The sequence below is a fragment of the Convolutriloba macropyga genome, chromosome 12 (genome assembly GCF_964194025.1).
Source record: "Convolutriloba macropyga chromosome 12, txConMacr16.3, whole genome shotgun sequence".
In the NCBI taxonomy this organism is placed as follows: Eukaryota; Metazoa; Xenacoelomorpha; order Acoela; family Convolutidae; genus Convolutriloba; species Convolutriloba macropyga.
The window spans coordinates 13,157,276-13,173,261 of NC_134479.1; the positions used below are offsets into that span (position 1 = coordinate 13,157,276).

The 15,986-nt window shown below is 34.5% G+C and overlaps 1 protein-coding gene across 1 annotated transcript; it reads left to right on the plus strand.

Moving 5' to 3' along the window:
* Positions 1-3,481: 3,481 nt before the first annotated feature.
* Positions 3,482-14,530, plus strand: LOC142351113 (thiamine pyrophosphokinase 1-like). The gene is made up of 3 exons (XM_075403202.1): positions 3,482-3,639; positions 3,838-4,052; positions 13,682-14,530. Exons 2-3 carry the CDS (start codon positions 3,842-3,844, stop codon positions 14,305-14,307), a joined length of 837 nt encoding a protein of 278 aa, XP_075259317.1. The 5' UTR covers positions 3,482-3,639; positions 3,838-3,841; the 3' UTR covers positions 14,308-14,530.
* The last annotated feature ends 1,456 nt before the right edge of the window (positions 14,531-15,986 follow it).

The window sequence follows — 15,986 nt, forward strand, 5'->3', positions numbered from 1 at the left end:
ACCGTGCTAAAAAAAGGTCGTAAAGTTTTCCAGGAAAATCTTGAAACAGATAGGAAGATATCAGGGAGAAGATGAGACCAGAAAGAATGCCATCCGTTGTTAGCTGAAATAGGCGTGAAATAAATGATCACGCCGCAATGGTACAAAATAGACTTAGTAGAAAGTTTGATAAATTGTCAGAGATACAGCACAGAATGCTGTGGTATTGCTCTCCTAGTAGTGTTGTGATAATGGATGGCATTGAACTTCAAGTGTTTGTACTTGACGTCCTATCGTTGGGACCTAAAAACTCAGTGAGAGACATGTTCATTGAATTGCACATTCTCGCTGCCGTCCTGCAACCATTAATGAATCAGGGAAATTTAGTAACAAATTTAATCAAAGACTCAGATCAACTAGTTCTTGCTCAGCGAGGTTTTCTGGATTTGCAAATAGTCACAAAATAGCACCTCTCCGACTTGTTTTTTCAATACCTGGTAGCAGTTATGAAAACTTGAACACAATTCTAGCACTATTTTTCAAGAAACAACTGGTCGCCAACACTGAAAACAACACGCAAGATGCTAGAAATGCTTTAGAGTCACTCTCTCTGGAGGACAAAGAGCAGATAGTATTTGTTGACGTAAAGTTGGTACACAAACGTGCCGGTTGCAGAGGCTACAGAATTTGGTATAAGAGAACTCTATTCAAACAGCCTAGCTCCAGAGATCCAAAGTTCAGCAGTGAAAAGTTTATCAGGACAAATGTTCATTTTAAACGTAACGCGATATTGTTTGTTCATTCAGATGGTCTAGCAACCCAAGAGAGATGTACCGAAGTATTAGAATAAGGGTCAAGCAAAAACTGGTTTCGTGAAAAATGCTAAAATATAACAAAGAAGGAATACGCCAATATGCATGATGTTGTTTGGATTTGTACGTGTTGCAGCAGTCATCAGATAGATGGGTAGGTTGAGGGGATAAAGTTGTTCAACAATTTTATGAGGGGATAAAATTTTTCAAAAATTGTTCAAAAATTTTTTGAAAAATACTGAATTTTTACAGTTGTGCACTGCTTCAGCATGAGAGAAATGTGATTCGAAAGGAACTTCACAGGGTTTTTAACGCAACATTTAATTGGTTGGACTTCGATCAGGCGCTTAGAAAGAACAAGGCATGCTGGACCAAAAACCAGTATCCAGATGAGTGGTCCTCAAAAACTGTGAACCAGACCATAGAAAAGATCATAATTAGCAGTAAACAACAATTATAAACAAACTCAGATTCATCTAGGTTGGGCAGACAAGCCGGCATGTTACCACTAAGATATCCGCACATCAAAAGAAGGATTCACAGATTGGTCAATATCTTGTTGATTTTAGTGGCTCCACGAATGACATTGAACAAAAAGTTCTGGATACCTGTCGCAGAGTAGTGAAACTCATGACCATCGAAGCTATATACATCAACAAGTTTAAGTCGGGATTAACATACTCGATGAGCATACGGGGCGGAAAATTGAGCTAAGATATAAATGTAATTTATAATTTCGACTTGGGAACGCAAAACAGGTCAAAAAATTATTTGTACATGACAAAATAGTATTTGCAAAACCTCCACGAGAGGGAGACTTAGGGTTACGGCAAAATTGGAAATACACTAAAAATGAAAAAACATGGTCAAAAGCAGTAAAAGCAGAATAGGAATTTTTTAAAAGATATTGATAACAGCGGTAAATATGAGTTGTGAAAAGGCTAAATTTTGTATAAATAAAAACTTTGGCTTAATTTTTAACATAGTTCCTTGAATAGTTTAAAATGTGGCCTCAGACAATTGTAAATACATATTCATTTAGTCCTTCAGAAATTTATGAAACAATTTCAACCTGACAATGAACATAGAGAAGGAAAACCTTTTTTTAATATCAGTATTAATTTGAATTAGACACATTGATTTCTATCAATTTAAGTTAAGATTTGGACTTGTTGGCTTTCAATTTTTTTAAAATTTATAGTTAGAGTTGAGCAATACAAAATGCTTGATGAAGACGTAGTGGTGGTCTAAGTCTTCCTTTTTGCTTTAGGAAGACGTAGAAGTAGAACGCAAATAGCGGGAGTTCACTTCTAAAAACCAAAAAAATTGCGCCAAATTTGTTGAAGATTTTATTTCAAATTTTATTAGTTATACAGTTATTGGGTCTTTCCCATTATAGCCCCTCAAGCATAGTGGTCAGATAATCCATAGCCACACCCCAATCATGATAATTATAACATAATGGGGGCTCTAATTTCATGGGGGGCAATAATAGAAAATACACCAATGATAGCCATACTGTCTGGTAAAGTTGACATTGAATAGCATAAATACGTCTCTTTATCAGATAGCGGAAACACAAGAGCGCAGACAACTCGAAATTTTCAGTGCCTCATTTTTTGTTTTAAAAAATGTAATCAATATTAACAATTTTTTCCAAAGCGAATTTTTGTTCAAAGAAGATTGCAAGAATAAACTTTTGGATCTTTACTTTCTGTACTATCACAATAAATATGACGAGAATATTTCATGTACACGGAGAATTGTCTGCGGATCGGACAAACCCAAAAACTGAAAAGAAAACTCAATTTCTTTTAAACTACGAGCATAGAATTTATAAAACTGAGGGTTCGAGGAACCATGAGATTTTGCTCTTTAGTCTTAATTATTATTATATGTGATATCCTCTAATTGCGTTATATGATTTTGTGACATAGAACCCCCCCCCCCCCCCCACGACAAGCAGGCTACAATAGATTCAAGCTCCCACTAGTTGTTGGAGAGCAGTTCTTCCATTGGTAGTCATATTCGAAATCGGTTCTTTCCCAATATAGCCCCCATGAAAAGTTAGCCCCCCATTATTCTATATTTACTTTGATTGGGGGGGGGGGGGGCTAAGTTTTATCTGACCACTAAGCTGGGGGCTATAATGGGAAAGAGCCCAAAATTGCAACACATATTTGATTAATTGTACTTTTGTATTGGTTGAGAATCAAATATATATAACTGGAAAGCAATTGGTGAATTGGATTGTTTTACTAAAATTTTGAACAATATGTAAGAAATGATCGGAAGAAATGGTAGTAGGAATTTTTTTGCAAACTGTTTGAATGTCAGTGAGTCTGCTCAGAGCCTACGTTTGAAATATTTATGAGGCATAGCTATAAGCATGGGAGATTGGTCCATTTGATTAAACCATTTAGTTCTTTTGCTATATTTCCCAACTAACCATTTTCGATCATTCCTTTCTTTCAGTACCTTTGTCATTGTTTTAAAAAAACTAGGTGAGTTTTACAAAATTTCCATGCGCCTGACTTTGTTCGCTCTCATTATACCACCTATCAGCTATAACAAACGTTTGTTATTCTTGTGTCAATTACTCTCTCATGTAGTTATTTATAGCGTAACTTGATATTGAAATATTTGCTTTGTCGCGTAATTTCCGTGTATCATCAGTGATTAGTTTGTTTGTCAAATTTTATCTTTTCAGATAAAGCTTGTTTCGAGTTACTTGCCATTGCCTATGGTCACAATTATGCAATAGATTTGAATAATTGAGGGTGGAAATGTAGATTTGTTTTAAAATAATCTATGATTTTGGAGACGCTAAGAGCAAGCTGCTAAGCAGGTAATGTATAATGATACTACCGGTCAGTATTTTTTTAAGTTAATTGCTATTCGCATAATTTGCATTAAGAGAAAAACAACCGGTTATCCGTTGAAATTTGTTTTCTAGATTGTGTGAAATATGATACTAACAATCAGTGTATAGCGAGTAATCAGTTGCACAATTATAGTAACGTTATATAAAATTTTGCCGCTACAGGTTGATGATAGCAAGGATGGCAAAACATTGGTACCCTGAAAGAATATTGGTTCCCTCTTTGGTGGAGCCTCATTGTATGATAGTGCTAAACAACCCTCTGAATGTGTTGGATCCACTTTTCACAACCCACTGGAAACATTCCGGCTTGAAAATCGCTGCAGATGGTGCCGCTAACGTACTTTATGACATGTGTGCAATTCCGGACTTGGTAATCGGTAAAGTTATTTTTGTTGACCCTGCTCAGTGGAGGGGAGGAACTATATTTAATCTGTTTGTAATTGCTCTTGAACGAAGTTCATAGCAGTTATTGTAAACGTGTGTGTCTTTTTTTGTGCAAATTTTTCGCTTGATAATTTTGCGCTTTTCTTTCAGAACATTCTTTGACTTCTCAAGTGACTTTTTCACGCTTTTGTTCTTCATTTTTGAGTGATCTCTATTGCTCCGAAGTAAAGCGTGTTGCTAATATAAAATTGGTTGCAGATTAGTGGAGGTAAGTGATTCGTAGCGCAGTGTTTAGTGCGTGAGGTTGTGGATCGGGAGGTCAGTGGCTGGAATCCAGGCGGGGAAAAGGTTTTTTTGCACCCATAAAGAAAAATTGATCTAGGCTACAATCCCTTAATTAAATTATCTCGACTGTCGTTCAAGAGCAATTCTTCCCGACATTTGTCGGTTTATGTTCAGCCAGTGTTGGCCGTATGATATATTTGACGTACAAAGACGAGTGGTATCATTAAAAAGCCCATAGCGTAGAATCGTCAATTGGAAAGAATTTTTTCAGTTCGTTTTTTATCGAGGTGTTAAATTTCTGAACATTCGGCTGATTTGTTTTTGTCCAAAAAATTGCCCTAATTTGTCGGAAGTACAGACCGATAAACTGTTGTCATCGAGTTTTCGTAAGCTGAATTGAGGGCTATTTTTTTTACTTCCGCTTCCTTATAGGTTTTGGAGTTTAAATTTTTCCGCTAAGGTTTTTTTGCTAATTAATATCGGTATCTATCCAAAATATTTCTTTAATTTGGGTAAACTTTTTTTGTCGGCTTGGCGCTGCTGGACGAGTCAGGGATTTTGAGATTTTCGTTTGGATTGTATTTCAGGATTTTAAAAATACTGAAAATAACCTAAAACGGTACTTAAAAAATACCAATAGTTTTTTTCAGTCTCAAAGTATTCTTTTTTCGTGCGTCTCATCAACCCTCAACGTTGCAGTGGATGTTATTGAACCAGGCACATTTTTTAAATTAAACAGTTCTGGTGATTTATTATTATTGTTGTTAAATTGCCTTGTCATTTGCGTCGCTTTGTCACTGAGTGGAAATAGGAAAGGATGTTAGCTAATATCGAGCATCAAATGCTATAAAGGGTGGAAAGATTTGTATGAGCGTACGCGTTTTACTAACTTTGATCTCGCTAATTTTCAAAAACGTGGATATTTACCGAATGTCTTTTCATTCCTTCTAAATATTTTGCCTCTCGTGGTTCCTAGTGAAGGTAATGTATACTTTTCTGGCGTCTTGTTAATCGAACTGATTCGATATGCAATTTGCTGCGATAAGATTGATACCAACAGGTTTAGATGAATGTTGCATTATTTTTTTTCGTGTTCAATTGCTCTCGAATGAGAAGCAATTATCGTAGACGTGTCTTTTTTATGCAGATTTGTCGCTTGTCCGCTTTTGCGCTTTTCTTCTAGAATAATCTTTTAAATCTCGAGTGACTTTTTCACCCAGTTCTTGGTTTTTGAGTGATTTCAATTGCTCGCACTCCGATAAAGTTTGTTGTTAAAACAAAACCGATTGTTTGCGATACAATGACAAACACTGTTGATAGCTGAGTGGTTAATGCCTCTGGCGAGGTGAAGGAATGGGACTTAGGATGTCGGGGTTCTAACAATACCTTCGTCTGATGTTTTTGAACCATAAAGTTTTTAAGGCCGGCCTGTCATTTGAGAGCAATTTTTCCGACGTTTGTGGGTTTGTTCCTTATTTGTTCTTTTGAGCATATAGGATCATATGCTTTCTCGACCACCCTTTAGTGGTCGATAGTGTACTCATTCGATCTTTTTTTTGGATTCAATTCAAGACCTAAAGAATTCCTAGACTCTGGTAGCTGTAGTCCTGAATCTGTTCACAAATTTTTTGACGACGATGTAATTTACGTAATCAATTCACAAAACAATGGACATCTCGCATAGCTGACGGTATTCTCCTTTTTCATGCTGTCTTCGTAAATTATTAGTGAGTTTGGACCGTATTCAATCTTTTTGTTGTTTTCGAACTTGGCGTCAATGGCGACTAGTCCTATTGTCTTCCTACTTAGGTTTTTATTAGTTTTTCTGTTATTTTGGTGCTTTTTGTTATATCTCAAAGTCGCAAAAACGACGGGTTTGTTTGGCTCTCTAGTGAACTTTAAATTCTTTTTATTTACTGGTTTCTTCGATTATTTGATGGTTATGACATTTTGGCTTCTTTCTTTTCATTCAATTTGTTTTTTGGAGTTATCAGTTGTTATTATTCCCTGTGTTATTTTTTTCAATGTTATCTAGGCTCATTAATGAGATGTCTGCATGGACTTAAATTGTGGCATTAGCACTATTATGGTTGTTTTCATTTTGTTTTTACCATTTTGAGCAACTTTGACACTGCTTTCAAAACGTATCTGATTTAACAGATTCGCCCAAGTTTGTTTTTTTACTAAAAATTTCATCAACTTTCTACGTGTGCTATCAAGGACGTTTTATTTACTGTGGTTGATAGCGAGGGCTATACTTTTTACAATTTTTGAGCTGGATACTTTTACACATTTTTTTAGACGTGTAACATATTTTTACACAATTCCTCGGAACTTTGATCTTTCAAAACGGAATAAACAGGTAACCTCCATTTAGCATTAGGTCTGTCTAGGGGCCTTGAGCTGGTTTTAGTTTCTGATTTCTTCGCCTGACTAACTTCTGCGTACATTAATGAAACGATGATCATATTGAACATACATATTTCAAGTGGGACTGAATTTGCTGCTGCCAAGGGAAAACTAGCGAACGTCAATCTTGGTTATCTCTGTATGGTTGCTTGTCCGTGTTTCGGAATTTTGATCTATTAAACTAAAAATAGAAGAACGACCAATATTCTCCTGTCTGGAGTTGACTTCAAAAACGTAATAACATCACGAAAAAAAGATATTCTGTGAATTAACTCTTTTAAATACATTCCTTGACGCTCAAGTTGCTCTTTTTCATGATAAGCTTTCGGTAAGTTGATGCAAATGGAATTTGTTCAACTTGGCCACGCTTACATCTTTTCAAGCAAGAGCTTGTATTTTGAATGAGTTTTATTATCAAGTTGAAGAGATTTTATTTGGCACAAAACTTAATATATCTTATTGAAACTGGCAAGTTTCTATCTGGGTTTTCTCTCAATACTCCTGCCATCTTTCTGCAATTTAAATCAGTTGAAATATGCCATTCACCGCCGATTTATACAAAATTTAAAATAATTGTAAATTTACCGTCGATTCATGGGGAATCTATCATAGCAAAACTATCGGAAATACTTTTTGATTTAGATAGATTTTGTTGGGAAACAGATTTTCAGTTTACGTGTTTTTTTTTTCGTTACGCACAACAGCTGGAAAAATTGGTTTTATGCATTGCGCTCAGGGCAATATCTATCTGTCTCTTTAATTCCAATCAATAAAACGACTTGTACTCTGTGGAACTGAATTGTATATAAAATTTTTTTGAGGTCGAAATGGTATTCCTGAAATGAAGGATATGAAATGAAGCACAATTATGATTGTTTTCATTTTGTTTTTTCCATTTTGAGCAACTTTGACATTGTTTTCAAAACGTATGTGATTTGAGAGATTCGCTCAAGTTTGATTTTTTGTTAGATTTTGTTGGGAAACAGTTTTTCAGTTTACGTGTTTTTTTTTCGTTACGCACAACAACTGAAAAAATTGGTTTTATGCATTGTGCTCAGGGTAATATCTATCCGTCTCTTTAATTCCAATCAATATAAAGACTTATACTCTGTGGAACTGAATTATATATAAAATTTTTGTGAGGTCGAAATGGTATTCCTGAAATGAAGGATATGAAATGAAGCACAATTATGATTGTTTTCATTTTGTTTTTACCTTTTTGAGCAACTTTGACACTGTTTTCAAAACATATGTGATATAAGAGACTCACCCAAGTTTGATTTTTTACTAAGAATTTCATCAACTTTCTACTTAGGCTTTAGTTGATCTGTATTTTCTTAAAGGGCAGTAGTATTTGAACGATCATGGAACATTAATGACTCAGGCTGCGCTGATTTTTGCAAAACACATAGCAAAAAAATATAATTTTAATTTGTTTTTGTGTGTCGACAAATGCTTTGTTAACTATCAAGGACGTTTTATTTACTGTGGTTGATAGCGAGGGCTATTCTTTTTACAATTTCTGAGCTGGATACTTTTACACATTTTTTTAGACGTGTAAGATAGTTTTACACAATTCCTGTTAACTTTGATCTTTCAAAACGGAATAAACAGGTAACCTCCAGCAAGCTTTAGGTTTCTCTAGGGGCCCTGAGCTGGTTTTAGTAAGCTTTCAAGTGCTTCGAGTTCTGAATCTGCTGCGAAGGCCAAAATGTGAGATGAAAAATCAATTTTAGGAGATTTGCATCCAAAATAGTGCAATTTTTTTGTCTATTTAGTTATCTATGTCTTAGAAATGCAAACTGAAGGACGCAAAATAAAACTGATTTTTACAATTTTATGTTTCTGAATTTATCAGTTTTAGGTTTTTCGACCGATGAAACTTTTTTGGACTTGAAGGCGGGTTTCGTAATGGTTTTGTAGATATTAACATCACAAATTCTTTAAATTTTAGAATTTTTTTTTCGATTTCAAATTTTTCGATCTCAGGGGCCTTTGAAACTCCTCTACGGTTTGATTCTATGTTACTGGGTATTGCTGTTGACAGTAAAATGACGTACTTTCTGATTTTTACCGCTCAGTCAAATTTTATCGCTTGCAAAATCAGATGAATCCTTGATAAGTTGATTTTTAAATGAGAAATAGATTCGTTTGCATTTTTTGAGCCAATTGTTTTGATCAGTTAGTTTTGTTCTTTCTGGTGATCTGAAAGTACTTCTCCTGAAAATCCATGGTATACGTGTCTATCATCCTTTAAATATGGCCCAAGTTTTAAGATACAAAGCATGAACTACTCTTTTATAGTTGGAAATTTCCTATCTCTGCCTCATTTGAGAAGCCATATATGAGAACGAGTGTTGTCGGAACATTGTGCAAGCGCACAGTACCGAGCCTCTTTGTTCTTTTTAAAAATTTTTAATCGACAAGTTTTGGGTTTAATTTCTGATTTCTTCACCTGACTAACTTTTTGCTTACATTAATGGAACGATGATCATATTGAACATGCATATTTCAAGTGGGACTGAATTTGCTGCTGCCAAGGGAAAACTAGCGAACGTCAATCTTGGTTATCTCTGTATGGTTGCGTGTCCGTTTTTCGGAATTTTGATCTATTAAACTAAAAATAAAAGAACGACCAATATTCTCCTGTCTGGACTTGACTTCAAAAACGTAATAACATCACGAAAAAAAGATATTCTGTGAATTAACTTTTTTAAATACATTCCTTGACGCTCAAGTTGCTCTTTTCATGATAAGCTTTCGGTAAGTTGGTGCAAATGGAATTTGTTCAACTTGGCCACGCTTACATCTTTTCAAGCAAGAGTTTGTATTTTGAATGAGTTTTATTATCAAGTTGAAGAGATTTTAGTTGGCACAAAACTTAATATGTCTTATTGACACTGCCAATTTTTTATCTGGGTTTTCTCTCAATACTCCTGCCATCTTTCTGCAAGTTAAATCAGTTGAAATATGCCATTCACCGCCGATTTATACAAAATTTAAAGCAATTGTAAATTTACCGTCGATTCGTGGGAAATCTGTCATGGAAAGACTATCGGAAATACTTTTTGATTTTGATAGATTTTGTTAGGAAACAGATTTTAGTTTACGTGCTTTTTTTCGTTACGCACAACAGCTAGAGAAATTGATTTTAAGCATTGCGCTCAGTGTAATATCTATCCGTCTCTTTAATTCCAATCAATGAAACGACTTATACTCCGTGGAACTGAATTATATATAAAATTATTTTGAGGTCGAAATGGTATTCCTGAAATGAAGGATGCTTCTTTTGCCACAAGTAAATTAAAATCATAACTATACGGTTAAATGTACTTGAAACAAAAATACTTCAAATCATTCAAACAAACTAAAATAATAAACATCAACATTAAGTTTAATTAAATTTAATTTCGTAAAGAATCACATTAAGTTTTCTCCCAATTGTTTTCTTTCTAAAAATAAAAATAACTTTTAAAAGCTCCTACGTTACTACAAAGGAATTTTTTCATGTTGTGAGAGCAAGAAATCCTTCAACGTTTTCTTAAAAACGTTTTTTTTGCCAACCGAAGCCACTGTGGTAAATTATTCCATTTTTGTACGCGTTGACGAACAATCGAATTCATTCCAAAGATGGTTTTGACAATCTGTCTTATTTTGAATTTCTTTGTTCGAGTATTTTGATGAAGACTCAGGTACCTGTGAAATTTTTGTTGGCCTGGCTATCTATATCATCATAAAATTTGATTAGCGACATTTTTGCTATTATTAGATCAGCTGGTAGGGTCTTTGTCCGGATTAGCAGATCTCTCGCTTTGTCATACTTTTTGCGTAGAAAGCACACTTTTATATCCCTGTTAATCTGTCGGTTAAGGCGTTTTGGGTTTTTTGCAGTTAAATTTTGAAAAAAAGATTCCCGAAAACGATAAGTGTGTAAGCACAAGTGATTTTAGCGGAAAAATGCGCGCGTTCAGGGGAACTTGGTGTCTTATTAGGTATATTGATCTTATAGCATGAGACATCTTTTTTGAGGTTTTATTTTGCTGCTCATGGAAACTAAGATGCTTGTCAATTTGAATACCAAGATATCTGGAACTTCGTTTTCGAAAAAATAGATCCGAAATCAGAATTATCGCGTATGATTAATTCGGATTTGTTTGTATTGACTGGTTTGCATTTTCATGACTTTCCATAAAAGCTATTTTTTTTGTCCACAACAGACAATACTTGTGTCATCTGCGAATTGAATTACATTTTCCGTTATGTTTATATTAGATGAGAAGTCGTTCACATATAAAAGAAAAATGAGAGGCCCTAAAACAGTTCCTTGTTGCACACCGTGATTCACAATCAGAGAACATGCCATTAAGTTTTACATTTTTGTCTGCGGTTGGCAAGAAATGAAAGCAGCAATTCTTTCGCTTCCTGGGAAAAACCATACTTTATGCGAAATGGAGTTAAATACATTTGCAAAGTCTAGAAAAATGGCAAGTTTCTTTGCTTTGATCTAAATTAGACGGAACTGTTTCAACCAGTTCTAAAACTGCATTTCTTGCTGAAATCCGAATTGCTCTTTTTTTTTAATTTTTATCAACTAAATCTGTCATCTGAGTTAGAACGAAGCGCTCAAAAATTTTTTGCCAAACCCGGAGTTACAGAAATTGTTTAATAGCTTGTGCTATCTAATTTATCGCCTTTTTGAAAATTGGTGTTACATGGGCTAGTTTCATTTTAGTTGGGAACATTTTCTCCTTAATGCACTCATTTAAGGCGAAGTGTAGATGTACGCCTATGGCTAATTTGCAAGAATTTATGGGACGAATTGAGATTTCACCAGGTCCTGCTGCTTTGTTATCTTCCAGCGGGTCATTGACTGAATAAATTTCTCTTCTAGTCACAGTTGTGAATGTGAATTCAGGTATATTAAGTTTAATTTATAAGCAATATCTGAAACTTGAAAACGCCTAGATTAGCAAATGTTCTATTTTAGACAATTGACGATATTTTTTGGTTCCTTTGAGGTTTCAACCACTATCTAATCTGATTTCATCCACCTTGACACTGTTTTCACTCGGACTGATCTTCTGTTTAATGAATTTCCATTGTTTCTTACTTGTTGGTAGTTCTTGGAAGAAATTGATGCAAAAATTGTTGTGCACCTCCCTTAATCTCCTATTAACTTAGTTTTGTAAACGCTTAAATTCCTCGTACGTCTTGCTGTCCGGACGGTTTCCCTATTATTGAACAAAAAATGTGTCTTATAATAATAATTGTTAAAATTTTCTCCCCTTTTTTTAACAGTCCGAATTAGTGCGTGTTTTTCATCAATTTTCTCCAAAATATCGATGAATGAGTCAAACATATCGTTGTCATTCTCACATTAGTACCTTCTCAAGCATTCAGCAAGGGCAAGATCTCTGTTAAATTTAGAACGTGAGAAAAGTCAAAAATTTCTTATCGTTTTTATGTTGTCACTGTCAATTTCAATGAGACGTTTGATTCGAAAATAACAAGGACATGGTCGGAGTTAAAAGGGGTTGTTGTGACATTGTAGGCAATTATCTGATCTTTCGAATTGAAACAGTGATCAATGAGTGTAATTGTTTTATTAGTACATCTGGTTGCATCCCTCAGGTTAACAATTTCTAATCCTGAATTCGACGCAAAAATGTCTAGTTTACTTTTTTTCTGTCTTGTTCAGATTATCAATAGCCGCCCTCATCTTCTCAGCCAGCTATTATATCGCTCCTATTTTTTACAATTCAAAGAATTTGAATTGTAATGGGGTGCTCTCTTTTTTTAAAGATCTGTTCACACATTTTCATGATTTTTGAAGTCAAATTGGAGTAGTGATTTTGGTCACACCGAAACAGGAAGTGGAGCCAAAAAGCGAGTGGTTTTGCGGCGTGAAAGTTTTTCGCTCTAAATTTAAGGTAGACTGAGAAAACGGTGTTTGAACAAAAATTCGCTTTCTCGCGAGTGTTTTTTTTTGTTCACATGCGGAAATTTCACTTCGATTTTTACTGTTTTTTCGATTTTTTTTTGGATTGTATTTTTTCTAAAGGGTTTTCCCAATCCATTCATAGTCCGTTCTAGGTCTAGTTTTCTGTTAAGTCAATGAAAATTCTTTGAATTGTACGTCAGGACTTGTCCTGCTATGTTTTTTTTACTTCGTTGAACTTTTTTTTGCGCTTTACCCGTTTTGCCGCTTTTGCGACATTTTGCGTGAAATCTTTTTGAGTTCTCTAGGCTAGTTTCACTTTTCTGTCATTCTGCTCAAAGTCCTTTTAAACAGCAGCTTCTCGGTAAAGCAATTCAAAATGAAGAGAGTCAGTATAAAAAAATCAAAGTCAGAAATTTAAGCGGGATAAACCCATAAAGATCATTTTTAGATGACCGGTACTTGAACTTTGTTCTCATAAGTTTTAGTTACTATCTATAATGCTTATTGGTATTGATACTAGACGCTGTAGCCTCTCACTGAGAGACAGGAGTTTGTTCGATTACAAAATGACATCAAAATAAATCGCACTTAAATTTTTGTTGATATTTTCTTTTCTTTCAATCCCAATAGAGTTATGGGAATCAACGGTGGCTATTTTCCGGCAATCTGCCAGGTATGGTTCAAGTTGTAATCTCCCAGAAAATTAACGTTATCTGTAACGCTATATGCCCCCCGATAGTTCGGTATTTAACTGATCAAGAAAATACTCCTGCTGATAAAGCTTTTCCAGCTGTATGATTTGAGCAATTTGGTTTTTTCGCGTACAGTTGAATCAACTCGAGAACGTCCTCAAATAAATTCTTTACCATTTTGCGATCTATAATATACTCTACTAAACACAATTCTTTCTTGCAGCTGTATTTGACAACCTGTAGGTTGTGTTAAAACTAATTTCATTCATATTCAAATGATTTTATTCTTTTTTAGGAGACTTTGACTCAATCTCGGCAAAAACTCGAGCTCATTTTGAAAACGAATCAGTTACTATGCAACGTGTGAAATGTCAAGACACAACCGACTTCGACAAGTGCCTTAAAGTGATCATGGACCAATTTGAATCTTGTAAATTTAAGGACAATTTAGCGAGCAAGAGTCATGGCATTATTGCGTTGTGTGCAATACAAGGTCGACTTGACCACGTTATCAGTCAGATTAATACCGCTTATAACCATTCCAATAAAATGTACAAAATTCACAATTCCATGAAAGGCAATGATAGAAATGACAAAGATCTTTACTTGTTGTCGGAACAATCTCTTGCTTGGGTTTTGCAACCTGGCGAGCATATCATACATATCAACTCTTGCCCGACACAAACGTGTGGATACGTGCCCATTTTTGGACCCTTGAGAAAAGTGACAACCAGAGGGTTGAAGTACGACGTAACCGATCAGTACATGCAAATGGGAGGATTGATCAGTACTTCCAATTCGTACGTCTCGAATGAAGTCGTTATTGAAACTTCAGATACATTGCTTTGGATTATGAACTATGAACTAAACGATCCAATATATTGGACTAATGAATACAATGGTGCAAACGGACACTGGTAGAGTCTTGGTTTAGTTTACCCACTTGATCAGTTCCAGGTTTTTGCATATTTGTGCAAACCTAAACTAATCTTGTGAGACTTTTATTATTTGGAAATACTTATTGGAGGATATACAAATTTGTATTCATTTGATAGTTGCTATGAGGCAGCATTGTTTCTTTGTACAATTGAAAATTGTATTGGATCTATACTTGACTTCAATAATAGTTTTTTGCTTTCGCTAATTTTTAATGAAATTTCATAGAAAATTTTGAAAAATTTTCGAGAAAAGAGAAAATTTTACAAAATGCTAATCCTCCAATTAACATTTCATAGAAGACTAAATGACGCCATAAAACTCAGTCAAGTTAAGATTGAAATTGAAAGATTTCAGATTAGAATTCAATTCAGAAACCGTTGGGTCTTTTAGAAACTCATTCCAGAAATGATTTTTTATTGTAGTTTTGAGAGCCCGCTTTTTAGGGATATTCCGCCTCAAGGTGAGAGGCAAATCGTTATACCAGGCAATTGCTTTTTTTGAAAAACAGTTTCGCATTGTATTTGTTTTTTGGTTTGCTCCAAATGACAGCTTGTTTGTACAGTCATTCATTTTAGCTTTTAGGGTGGCTAACTTGAGTTCATCGAAAGCTGGTAGATCTGCTTTTAGAAGCTTTATAAAATATATAATAACCCGATACTTTGAGGTATTCTACTGGTAAGATTTTGTGCTTGATCTTGATATCAGTGGTTCTGTCAAATTTTGGTTCTATTGAAACATGCCTTTAATCCCTAGTTCAGTTGTTTATTTAGAGTAACTCGAAGTGATTTTTTAAGACCTGAGAACAGAACAATTGGTAATGCAGATGACTTAAAACTCAAGAGCGTTCAGTAAAGCAGATCTAGTTTTTTCTGGAAATATATTTTTGATGGAGTAAATGACCCTTATGGCAACAGCCATTTTTCTTAGTACATTTTTATTTCTTCATTGAAAGAAAGATTATACAGTCAATATGAACTCACAAGTATTTCACAAGTTTTTTTCTCGAGAACTGTACACCCGTTAACAACTATTTCTTCGATTTTGTTCCTTTACGGGGCTCCAAAAATAATGAATTCGGTTTTGCTTTCATTTACATTTAACTCATGTTTCCTGAAAAAGAGAATGAGCTTAGCAATGCTTTTTTAAGATGTATTTTTGATTCAGAAATTGTTTTTCCACTGCAAAAACATAAAAGTATCATCAGCGTACTGGATTATATTAGATTTCACTTAGTATAATCTTTCATATCATTTACATATATGTTGAAAAGCATAAGATGTATTTTTGATTCAGAAATTGTTTTTCCACTGCAAAAACATAAAAGTATCATCAGCGTACTGGATTATATTAGATTTCACTTAGTATAATCTTTCATATCATTTACATATATGTTGAAAAGCAGTGGGCCTAGCACAGTAGCTTGTGGTACTCCACGGTTAAGTGCTATCCAATTTGATTCGTACTTCGAGAATTTGACTTTTTGAACACGGTTTTCTAGATAAGATTTTAGAATTGTATTTGCTTGTTCACTAAAACTTAAAAGTTTAGGTTTGTGCAGAAGAGTAGGATGTGATATCGAATCAAAAGCTTTTGATAGGTCTAAAAAAGCTCCTATGAAGATGTTTTTTTATTGAGATCATATCTGACTTCTTCAGTGCAAT